The 12,349-nt window shown below is 40.7% G+C and overlaps 1 protein-coding gene across 1 annotated transcript in view; it reads left to right on the top strand.

The window, feature by feature from the left end:
* The window catches only part of LOC104680724 (DENN domain-containing protein 1A-like), a 387,331-nt gene that overhangs the window by 167,220 nt on the left and 207,762 nt on the right, over positions 1-12,349 (top strand). The window contains exon 5 of the mRNA XM_030920077.1: positions 5,435-5,554. Coding sequence (XP_030775937.1) covers positions 5,435-5,554 — 120 coding nt within the window. The remainder of the gene's footprint in view (positions 1-5,434; positions 5,555-12,349) is intronic.

The raw sequence follows: 12,349 nt of genomic DNA, 5'->3' as shown, positions 1-12,349 counted from the left end.
GACTACTGCAATCGCTTCCAGATTATTTTCTCCACTCCTACTTACACCTTCTTCCAAACTGCTCTCTGTGTATGTCTGATCAAATATTTGAAGCTATAAACCAGAGTTTTTTCTCTTGATCAAAATCATTCAATGGCATTCTATTGCTTCCCCCCACTGCCAAAAAAAAAAAAAAAAAAAAAAAAAAAAAATCCGAATTCTTTACCACAACCTGTGGGACTCTCTGCGTGATCTGGAGCTTGCTTTATCTAGCAACTTCGTGTGATGCCACTTTCCCCTTTATCTCCTGTGCATTAGCAGGATTCCTGTCCTTTTGGTTCCTTGATCATAACTAGCTCTTTCCAGTCCCCAGAATCTCTGCCTAGCTCTTTTCTCTGCCTGAAACAACCCAGTGCCCTGTTTCTTGAGTGGCTGCTCCATTTCATCCTTTGGTCAATATTGTTGCCATCCCTGAGAAGCGACCTCTGACCACATTATCTCAGTAGGGCCTTTCCTTCCCTTCCCTTCCATTTTCTTCTATCTTTGTTCCTTCTTTGATTTTGTAATATTGCTATTACAAGCTGTATGTTTTGTGGTATACTTGTTTATTATTTCCCTCTAACTAGACAGAAAGCCTACACAGGCAAAGGGTCCTGTCTATATTGTTCAGTGCTGTATATCCAGCACTCGTTACAGTGCCCAGTGTAGTTGTAGCTCAGTTTGCAAAATGGATAATGAAACTTAAAGTGAAGCTCACATGTAAAAGTTTGTTTCTCACTGGGAGACTAGAATCAAACTGTCCATCCCCGTGCTTCATAACATTATGCACTGGCCCTGTAAACAACTTCAAGATTAAGGAAAATGCTACTGGAGAGGCTCTGAATGGCTGATAGGCATTTAAAAGGCAGCATGAAGATTTAGGTCTTTGGCTTGAATAGTCATTGCTTTCCTCCCTTGTTTTTTATATTCACCTAGGCACGGGAAACTACGAGAAGCATAGCTAAGGCTGGTCTTGGCCCTGGTCGCCTGGGTTTATTTCTGGAGATTTTCAAATGTGGTCTCCCTGGCTTAGTGAAAAATATGTTTTTTTGTTAAGACAACTATCTGAATTCCTCGCATACCTTAGTTCCTTAAACCAAGTTGAAAGCTTCCCAGGGAGGATTTTCATTGTGTTTAGTGCAGCGTGGCAGAATGGAAAGGACTTTGAACCAGAAGTTGGCTTGGATTTTTGTCCTAGTCCTGATTACCTTGGAAAACAAAATGAAAGTAAACCCTAAATAACAGTTTTCCTATCTGTGAAACATGAGAATTGGGTGAGACGGTTTCTCCTAGCTTTTATCATCCTGAAATCTCTGATTCCTGTGGAAATTATGGATGCTGAGGTAAACACAGAACTGCAGACTTTAAGGAAGCAGACCCTTTCCCCAAGGTCATTTGTATGGAGAAATAGTGAACACTCCCATAGACTACCCCAGCAAGTAGGAGAGAGAGAATGATAAATTCCTTGGAGATTCAGAACCCTTTAAGTTACCCTGTTTGACTTCCCTTGCCAGACCTTTAGTTTATTGGAAATTGTCCAAGGAAACAATCTTTTAGAGCCTACTGGTTTTGGGCTTTTGTTGACTTCTACTTCACTCTACCACGAATTGAAAAAGTGAATCAATTGAGAATAAGTAAGCTTGTGGCACCCCAAAAGAATCTTTTTCATTGTAATGCAAGCATCAGTCACTTGGTCACCCAGAGGACTACTCTTTCCTGAAAAATATGCAACAGACGAGAGAGAGAGAAAACAGACTTCTTCCTCTATTCACAGACATTATAAAGCTGAATCAGGAGGATTCTAAGCCTGGTTTTTAATGTGAGTTTTAGTTTTCACAGTTGGCAACAGCTTGCATCCCTCTTTTTAATTATTCCTACTCTGGACTGGCCGTTATACTAAATTCTTTTCCATTTATTCTCAAAACATCCTTTGGGTTGGATGGTAGTGTCTCATTGTTCTTCCAGGTGAAGAAACTCAGGTGCTTAAAGGTTTTAAGTAACTTGCTAACTTTACTCAGTGATTAGGTTGGGATTTGCACCAGGTAAATGAGTAATGATTCTTTCTCTGAGCCTGTGGGGTAACTAAACACATTTCCAGCATTTTTAATAGGAGCAGAAAGAGAGTAGGAAATTAATGACACACAATTCACAAGTCAGGTGTGCTTATTCTCTGTCTTTTTCCTGGAGAATCCTGAGTGTTTTCTTTTCATCCAATCCTATCAATACCCTTCCTTTCTAGGATGATACTTAGAGTATTCATTTTAAACATTCTAGAAGTGAAATCAAAACCTGAGTTAAAACACTGAACACTCGTGTTTTGGATGATCACATAGTAGTGTTTCTTAAAAGCAAACCTTATTTGTAACTTAGAATCATCCAGACCTGTTGCTTTAAATATTTTAATAAAACAGGATTCCCCTCCCCCACTGAGGCCCACTTTTCTCCCCAATCACTTTAATTATGTGAGCTAGAATGCTGTTTCTCACACATCTTCAGTTCTCAACCTTGTTAAAATTAATCATATAATCCCCCTTTAAAACATAGTATTAAATCACCATAGTAACACAGTATCCAAGCTTTATAGATAAAACATAACAGCCATAAGAAGGTAGCGTTTGGTGTCCCCTTGACGGCCCTATAACTTTTATAGAAATGTGTTTCTTCTCCTGGCTGTGGAAGGTGGAGGGATAGCATTACTTACACCTGCTTTATGACCACGTTGCTTTTAAATTGCCACCTTGTTTTTGTTCACCTTCCTAGTTAAATAAGGAGAGTGGAACACTTTTTCTTTCTGAATTATTTTCTTGTACTCTCTAACCACTCTCTAAGGGATGGAGTTGTCTCCTTGAATATGATCAGGCAGAGTCCATTGACCTTTGTACTGGAATACCTTGAAAATTCTTTAATTTTAATTATTTATGTGGCTGTATAAGGGAGTTTTAGAAAGTCTACCCTAATTTGAAAACTTAATTCATATCATATCCAAAGACTCAATAAGAATTCTGCCTTTGGAAAAAGCTTGGTGGTAAACCATTATTTTTAAATTTCTTCTGATAATTTATAAAGTAATTAATAGCTTATAGCATAGATTTGACTGTTTTATGAATTTGAATATACTTTGTAAAATGTAATATGAGTTGAGTTCCTTTGAATAACTCAGTGTTGAATTCTAGCATATTATGTTAATATAAATTCAGGTATTAGAATTTGGATTTTTTAACCAAAAATACCTTTATTTTAATCTTCAGAGAAAAAACTCTTTTCTTCTTTTTCTGAGGTAATTACTGTTACTTACAAAAATGGATATACATCTTCAAAGCATTTCCCTTTAATGCGAAATTTAGCTTTATGGGATCTAAACATTTAAAGGTAAAAAGCACATTCTGTTTTGTTGCTGTTATAAGACAAAACTGAATCTAGCATAAGGTAGGGAAAACCATTCACCCTTCAGGTTCTTCTCTGACAGGAACCAGCATTGTTATATTATTTCCACTTAGCAAAATCTGCTCTAATTTAATTATACTTCTTCCTGGCCAGGTGCGTTGGCTCATGCCTATAATCCCAGTACTTTGGGAGGCTGAGGCGAGCGGATCACGTGAGGCCAGGAGTATGAGACCAGCCTGGCCAAGACAGCAAAACATTTTCTCTACTAAAAATACAAAAATTAGCTGGGTGTGTTGGTGCACACTTGAAATCCCAGCTACTCAGGAGGCTGAGACATGAGAATCACTTGAACCTGGGAGGCAGAGGTTGCAGTGAGCCAATATTGTGCCATTGTACCCCAGCCTGGGTGACAGAACAAGACTGTGTCTCAAAGTAATAATAATAATAATAATAACAACAATAATACTTCTTCCCTCTGGTGTGATTTCAAACTCAGTGACCTCTTCCAGTCCATACTGACAAAGTCATCAAGTCCTAGAAGAGTACCCACAATTTCTTTATTGCTCTTCACCACAATGTGAATTCTTTTGTCTACAAGCTCTAGCAGCAACAGCTGGGCAGGGAGGTGCCATAACTATGTAGTTAGCCGCCATAACTATGACGGAAGTGGGATGTTTAGATTTTTAAAATGGAATGAAATCCAAGCTAACTGGTAAACTGATTTTAAAAACTGGATTTTTAGACATTTTACAATTTTAAAAAAAGAGTTTGGCCGGGCGCGGTGGCTCATGCCTGTAATCCCAGCACTTTGGGAGGCTGAGGTGGGTGGATCATGAGGTCAGGAGATCGAGACCATACTGGCTAACATGGTGAAACCCCGTCTCTACTAAAAATACTAAAAAATTAGCCGGGTGTGGAGGCGGGTGCCTGTAGTCCCAGCTACTCAGGAGGCTGAGGCAGGAGAATTGTGTGAACTTGGGAGGCGGAGGTTGCAGTGAGCCAAGATCACACCACTGCACTCCAGCCTGGCAACAGAGCGAGACTCCGTCTCAAAACAAAACAGAGTTTCTGTAATCTGATTAGTATTATGTTTTTAAACTTTTTAAAAATAGATGTTTGAATGTTGCGCTTATGTGTGGTTTTAAAATTTTTGTATTGATACATTTTTAGCTTTTTTCCTTAAATGTCTTTCTTTAAAATGTTGTTTCCATTTCTTAGAAAGCTACCATGCAATGCTAGACATTTTGGTTATTTCTGTCCTCTAAAATAGGAAATATGTTTCTCATAAATTCAGAAATTATGAAAGATATAGGAATTTAGGAAAGTAACACCTAAGCATGCCCTCTTTTCTTTCCAGTTTGAATTTCAGCTCCTACCCTTTGTAGCTGTGTGAATGTGATTCAGTTACCACCTGTTCTGGTCCTTAGTTTCCTTTTCTATAAAATGGGAACATCCTCTAAATTTTGTGGTTGTCATGAGAGTCAGGGAGATGGTCTACGCATATATGATGTCTAACTTTGTGGCTGGCACATAGTAACATTTACCTTCTGCTCTGGCAAGCACTCTTATTAGCTGAACTAGGGAAGTTCTCAGGTGAGGATTGTTAGCAGCAAGCTGGTAGAGTGGCCTGTGGAATCAGAGCGAGGGTTAAAATCCATCTTTTTGCCACTGATCAGCTGACCTTAGGCAATGCCTCTCTAGACTATTTCTTCATCAGCAAAATGAGGTTAATAGAGGGCACCTTTCGGGATTGATGCACTGACTAACAGAGCTGCCTCAGAGACTGAACTCAACGAGGAGAAGGTATGATAGCTCTGATTATCTGGAGGTGGTCACTAGAATGGGCTGCCAACTGTCTTTTTTTTTTTTTTTTTTTTAAACTAGCTTACAGTCTGTTCCCTTGAAGTGTGTAAATTTTAAGAGTTCCACTGAGAGAGGAAATGTTATAAGTTCAACGACTCATTGTGATTAGATACTTTATCAAGAAACTTACTGCACATTCATTTTCCCCTTTGTTCTGCCTTTGCTGCAGCCTCACAGTTAGTCAAGTTGGCCAGAACTTCACGTTCGTGCTCACTGACATTGACAGCAAACAGAGATTCGGGTTCTGCCGCTTATCTTCAGGAGCGAAGAGCTGCTTCTGTATCTTAAGGTAAGGGAGAAGGCTTGGGCTGTTGGCTCATTCTCTGAAGCAATGTCAGCTTCTGCGTTACTCTTCCGTAATTAAATCTTCCAGCTGTTCATTTCATTTTCCTATCTGTTTCCCACAAGTCACTGCATTTGGGGAGAAGGACTTCACAATGTTGTTCTTGCACTGTAATTTCTGCAGATAATTGTATTTATTTATTTGTATCACATCCCTTGGGTGGGAAAGGGGACCATCTCTTCTGAGTAGTTTGTGGAAGCCAGAAAGTCAGTGTGGCTTCAGTGCCTTCTGCTGTTATCTGGAGCTGTCAGAAATTAGCCTGTTAGACTTTCTCTTGGACATTTTGTGTATGTAAGATTATTAATAAAGTATGTGTCTGTAGCTCAGGACATCTTGCAGACACAGACTGTGTCCGCCTTAAAGTAACACCCTTGCCCCCTTTGGGTCAGTGAATGAAGAACTGTGTCCCATTTTGGCTACCTCTGTAGAGATTTGAAAAAAGTGCAGAATCGTGTAAGAAGGCTTCTTCAGGTCTTCTGAAAGCCCCTCATACACCAGAGCCACACTTGCTTAAGGCTCTGTTTCCTTCTGCCAGAGGGATAAGCCGTGCTCTGGGGTGGGAGGATGTGTGGAAATCCGATTTTGGAGCTGCTGGCTCTGTGGACTCCTGCTGGGCGCCTCCTGAGGGGGAAGTAAAGGCATCCCCCATGCTCCCCTCTCCATCTGCCTCAGTTAAGTAGGTGTCAGAGGGGCCTGCCTCCTGTCTCTCTCTGCTCGTGTGGAGCAGTCAGGGCACGGCAGCAGGAGGTGCCCATGACAAAACCCGGGCCCCCAGGCTTGAGTTGGGTCTGGGCCTGGGGATAAAAGGCCAGACCCTCTATGGATTCCAGAAAGGGTAGCTCTCTGCAGCACTAGTCCTGTGCACTTTCTTCTTCTCATCAAGAAAAGACTGCCCCACCGACCCCTGTCCCCCAAACCCACATACTCTCACACCATAGGGGAGGAGGGGCTGACTTTGGAAGTTCCCATGCTCACTAACTGTCAATCTGGACTGCTATACATTTGCATTTCTCTACACAAATCTTAGTATCATTAGTGCTTTTAATCAGTGAAGTCGACTCTCTTCTGCACCAAGCATAGCATTTGTAACCTGGGCACGAGAGGATGACTGCTGGAGATGCTTTAGCAAGGAGGCTGCTTTGGGAGATTCTGTGTGTTCTGTTGTTCTCAAGCACCCCTCAGTAGCCCAGGCCCAATAATTACCTGCCCAGAGTATTAGACTTTGATGTAAATGATTATTTACTTTTGGATTTAACAGTGTGATCTTTTTCTTCTTAAGGAACAATTTCTCTTTCAGTTTTGTCTGTTTTGTCTGTTATATTTCAGCCCTGGCCAGGCCACTGCATATTTATACAGTTGGCCCTTGAACAATGTGGGTTTAAGGGTACTGGTACCCCCACACAGTTGAAAATCCACTTGACTCCTCAAAAACTCAACTATGGCCAGGTGTGGTGGTGGCTCACACCTGTAATCCCAGCACTTTGGGAGGCCAAGGTGGGTGGATCATCTGTTGTCAAGAGTTTGAGACCAGCCTGAGCAACATGGAGAAACCCGTCTCTAACTAAAAATACAAAAATTAGCCGGGCGTGGTGGCGTGGCATGCCTGTAATCCCAGCTACTTGGGAGGCTGAGGCAGGAGAATTGCTTGAACCCAGGAGGTGGAGGTTGAGGCAAGATTGTGCCACTGTACTCCAGCCTGGGCGACAAGAGCGAAACCCCATCTCAAAAACAAAGCAAAACAAAACTCCACAAAAACTTAACTACTAATCCATAGCCTACTGTTTGCTGGAAGCCTTACCTGTAACATAAACCGTTGACTAACACATATTTGTATGTTGCATATATTATATTTTATATAAATTACTGTATTCTTACAATAAGGAAGGGAAAAGTTATTAAGAAAATCATAAGGAAGAGAAAATATATGTGCTGTTCATTAAGTGTTAGTGGATCATCCTAAAGGCCTTCATCCTCATCATCTTCATGCTGAGGAAGAAGAGGAGGAGTTGGTCTGCTGTCTCAGGCGTAGCAGAGGTGGAAGAGGTGGAAGCGAGGCAGAGCAGAGGTGGAAGAGAGGAAGGTGTGACTTTTACTTTAAAAAAATCCACATATTGGCCAGACACGTGGGCTCACTCCTGTAATCCTAGCAGTTTGGGAGGCTGAGGCAGGCAGATCACCTGAGGTCAGGAGTTCAAGACCAGCCTGGCCAACATGGTGAATCCCTGTCTCTACTAAAAAAAAAAAAAAAAAAAACAAAAATTAGCCGGAGTGGAGTGGTGGGGGCGGTGCCTGTAATCCCAACTACTTGGGAGGCTGAAGCGCGAGAATCGCTTGAACCCAGGAGGTGGAGGTTTCAGCGAGCCGAGATCATGCCACTTCATTCTACCCTGGCCTACAGAGCGAGACTCTGTCTCAAAAAAAAAAAAAAAAAATCTGTGTATAACTGGACCTGAGCAGCTCAAGCCTGCCTTGTCCAAGGTCAACTATGTATTCGTTTGGAGGTGGTGAGGCTTAAACTGAGTTCTCAGAGTTTTGCAAAAAGGTTTTCCCCCATAATATGTTTGGGTTACAATGTTTCTTTCCAAGCTGTGTGTGTGTATGTGTATGTATACTCTAAACTGGCACTATCACTCAGCAAATCTTGATAATAGAAAAGTATTTATTTAAAACTTTACACTTAAATTTGCTTGTCTCTGATTCTGATGTGTGACTCTGTGTGCCTATACAGGTAGGATCACGGATTTCATATTTGTGAGAAGCCAGTTGAATAGTCTTCGTGCTGTCATCCTTTAGAATGAAAAACAGCAGGAATTGATGTGTTTTTTAAATCTGTTACAATAGGTTAGAACTATGGAGAAAAATTCGGTGGGTTAATTCATTCATTTGTGTGTCAGTTCTTAATTGAATGCCTACTATTAGCTAGTCCCTGTCCTTGAGGAGTTCCCAGACTAGCTGGGGAGATGGATGATCACAATACAGCGTGCTGTATCTAATACACAGAATGATCCCAAGGCATAGTGTCTTCTTACTGTTGCTTTTCTAGTGCCAGAGGATAGTGACTGTGGCTAAAAATACAAGAGTCCTAGATGAGTTCTGGAACATGAACTTTATGAGTATTTAATATGAGGGCAGAGAAGCTATCTTTTCCAGCTTGTGTGGAAATAAAGAGCACACCCGCAGGACACTTTCCCTGTGTTGGGTTTGGGAACATTGCTAAGCTGAGTCTAGCATGTAAATGGAAGGGTTTACTGTTAAAACTGGATGACTGTTTGGCGGTATATCCATTGGGGAGTAGAGAAGTCTGCCAAGAGAATGAGGGCTCAGTTTGGGTCTAGGTTACATTGTTGCATTGTCCTCTTCTGCTGCTCAGTCTCCTTGCTTTCTTTAGATACTTTCTCTTTAGTTAACCTGTGCCTTGAGGTCCAGTCACCCTTCACAGTGTGCCCAGGGCTATGGCTCAAGTCTACTCATAAACCACCTCTACTTTGGCTTTCTATTTCTTCTCTTAAGGAATGTAGCTCTCAGTTATGACATCTGTGCACACGTAGCCCCTGTGGTTCCAGGATTTAGCTTCACTTCCTCCCTGCCTGATCTCCCAAACTGCTATACTTCCTGGCCCATATGAACTACTCAGTCTCTACTTTCACATGTTTACCCATCCTCCCAGACTCAGCCTAGGCACTTCAACAGAGTAGCCTTCCCCATGTAGAGGTAATCATTTCCTCTCTGGAACACCCAGTTTGCTTTGCATTCTTCAGTACACACTCATAACCTTGGTCCTCCTTTGTTTTCCTCCTATTGGAAGGTCAACTCTTTAGGGGTAAAGGCTGGATCTTAATTAACTGTGTATCTCCAGCATTTAGTGTAGTGCTTAACCAAGATACTGTGTGCATTGTGATCAGAGAAGGGGAAATGCATCAAGAATGGGAGGGCAGGGCACCAAAGACTTTGAATGAGAGGACAAGTGTCATGAGACATAAATTCAGAGAGGAAATATGAAATAGTTGTTGGAAGAAGTGTGATTCACATTACCAAACTCATTTCATGCTAGTTATAAGAGATGCACCTTTTAATCTCACAATGGAGGTTCAATGTTGAGTGATAGGCATTTTGTCCATGAAAGGTTAAGCCATCTGTATTTTAAAATTTAAACTTAATTTCACAATGAAAGGTTTTTAGACACCCTTTATGCAACATAACCTACTTATTAAGTTCCTTTTTATTTTCTGTTCCTCCCCACTAGGGCATGAGCTCCATGAAGGCTGGGAATTTTTATGTTTTTTTCTCCCCCATAAATACATCCAAAGTTTATTGAAGAATATTCTGGCTCATAGCTGACACTCCCAGCTAGTCTGGGAACTCCTCAAGGACAAGGACTTAGCTAGTACTTGTTTTATGAAGGAATGAATGGGGAAATAAGCCCATGTTTATTAAAAAACATTAAAAACATTGGTTTGAACTCGTTATACCAGCTAACCTTGGCAGAAACCTAGTCGTACCAAACAAGTCCCATTAACAGAAATGCCACTATAAATCAAATGCATTATTTCCTCCCATAGTTGACTAGTTCCTGTCACTGAAGAATTTTACTCCTCCTTGAGATTTGCCACATTATTTAATGAGTTCCTGGATGGGAGTTGATACTAAATTAAAAACACCAGCTAGGAGAATAGTCATTATGGATTAGTTACTCTCCATCATAAACACAGGGATATGAGAGCATTTTAGCATTTTCAGATTGCACCATCTAAGTCTGATGCAATATATGCATTTATCTCTGAAATCTTTCAATATTATAAAACAAAGTGACCTAGAATTGAAATTTTGTTATGACATTTGATATTTGATTTGCCCCAATGGCACATACTCCATCAAGGCCTAAAACTGTAGTGAACGATGCTATTTCTAGCCAACTTCTGGTTCTGGATCAACAGAAGGAACACAAGAGTTCAAAGCTTTAAATTTGTGTTTGAGGGTTATGGGGAGATATGTCATACAATAATTAAATACCTTTTGTCTTTTATAAAGGAACTACACAAATATTTGCCCTACAGTTTTCTCCTCCTTCCATTGGGATCTTATTGAAGCTCTTAAGAAAGCTGTAACTGTCCTTACACCCAAATAAAACTCTATTTTTATTATACATTTTGGGAAGAAAAAAATTTTTTCCTCAAGATGCTGTGTAAATTTTTTTAGTTTAACTTTTTAAATTTTTATTCAATTAAAAAGTATCTGAGTACCTAATATATACCCAGAATGGGCGATACATAACACTTGGTCTCTGGCCTTCACTTATCTCAAGGCCCCTTAACATAAACACAGAGATCTAGCCCCAGGTCTCCATTTGCAAACTCTTCAGATACTGCACTCATCCAAGATTTTGATGAGCTGAACTTTCTGAACTTGGTAGTACAAAATGAAAAAAAAAAAAAAAAAAGTAAGTACTTCTTGTCATTTACCAAATGTAAAATCTAGTATGTTTCTAGGTACACTATTCACGGACCACCTCTGATTTTGATATCCACCTCCCACTGCACTTCTGCTACCCTCACTCTTTTAGGAACTGCTCAATCTTTGGGATGGGAAAATGTAAACAAATAATTAAAATATAATGTGATCAGTGTTGTTTTAAGAAAATATATTTATGTGTAAGGTTCTTCAGAGTCACAGATTAGACAGTGCCCATCTCTAACTTGAGAATAAGAGAAAGTGTTACTGATGGGTTCCAGTTAAACTGAGTCTTGCAGAATGAGTGGGGGCTTGCCTGGAGGAAGATGGGAGAACAGCTCTCTCAGCAGTGAGAACTGATACGCAAAGGCCCCAAGAAATGAAAGGTATAGGAAGATGAAAGGATGCTGAGAATGCAATGAGAGAGAGCAATAGCAAGAGATGATGCCATGGAAGTCTGGGGCCCAATTGTGAGGAGTGTGCTCAAGATTTTCGATTTATCTGGTAGCAAATGGAATGCTGACAGCTGGTTTCGGGTAGACATTAGAGATGCTGATGTTTGTAGACCAATGCGAAAGTGATTTTTTTGAATGTGAAATGTGCTTGGATTGTTCTGGTTATTGTTTGAGGGGATGTTGCATGTCACTTTGGAGGTAGCACCCAGATTTAGACTGGATTTTTCAAACCTCAACTGCAGGGATTTTGTTTTGTTTTCTTTTAAAAACAAGGATAGTGATCATCCTTCCTTCCATGCTACTTGGCATATGGACTTGAGTCTAAACCTGAGTGTTATTCAGTGAGAACCTTCTTCCTTCTGGGGCACTTTCTGATGTCATGACTGGAATGACCATTGCATCCATTCTTAGCTGTGTTACATTCATTTTCACTCAAAACACAGAAAAGCTCCATTTCCACGGAACAAAAAAGAAGCTAGAAGTAATAAAGGAGTCTGGTTTTAAGAACTTTGGCTTCCCTTGCTGACTGTTCCTAGTGTTTTTAAGCAACACATACAGTTCAGGAATAAAATCAGAGGACTCTGTTTCCTCAGGCAGGTGCGATGGCAGAAGCCCTTTTGGATGGTGTGTTAGCTGCTTTAGTTTAAAATAAGTATTTGAGAGGTGGGGGAGGGAGTCAGGGAGGAAGGCTGTGGGGACAGCTCCCAGATTTTTACCTTGAAAGCAGGTGCTGCTGAAATATTCCAGAAACAGATGGAATCTCCTATTCTTGTTTTAAGCTATTTATGGTTGTCTCGCCTGAGGGTACCCTGCTATACAAAAATGCACAGCCTGATGT

Source organism: Rhinopithecus roxellana, chromosome 16 (assembly GCF_007565055.1).
Source record: "Rhinopithecus roxellana isolate Shanxi Qingling chromosome 16, ASM756505v1, whole genome shotgun sequence".
Taxonomy (NCBI): domain Eukaryota; kingdom Metazoa; phylum Chordata; class Mammalia; order Primates; family Cercopithecidae; genus Rhinopithecus; species Rhinopithecus roxellana.
This window is presented reverse-complemented; position numbering and strand designations above follow the sequence as displayed.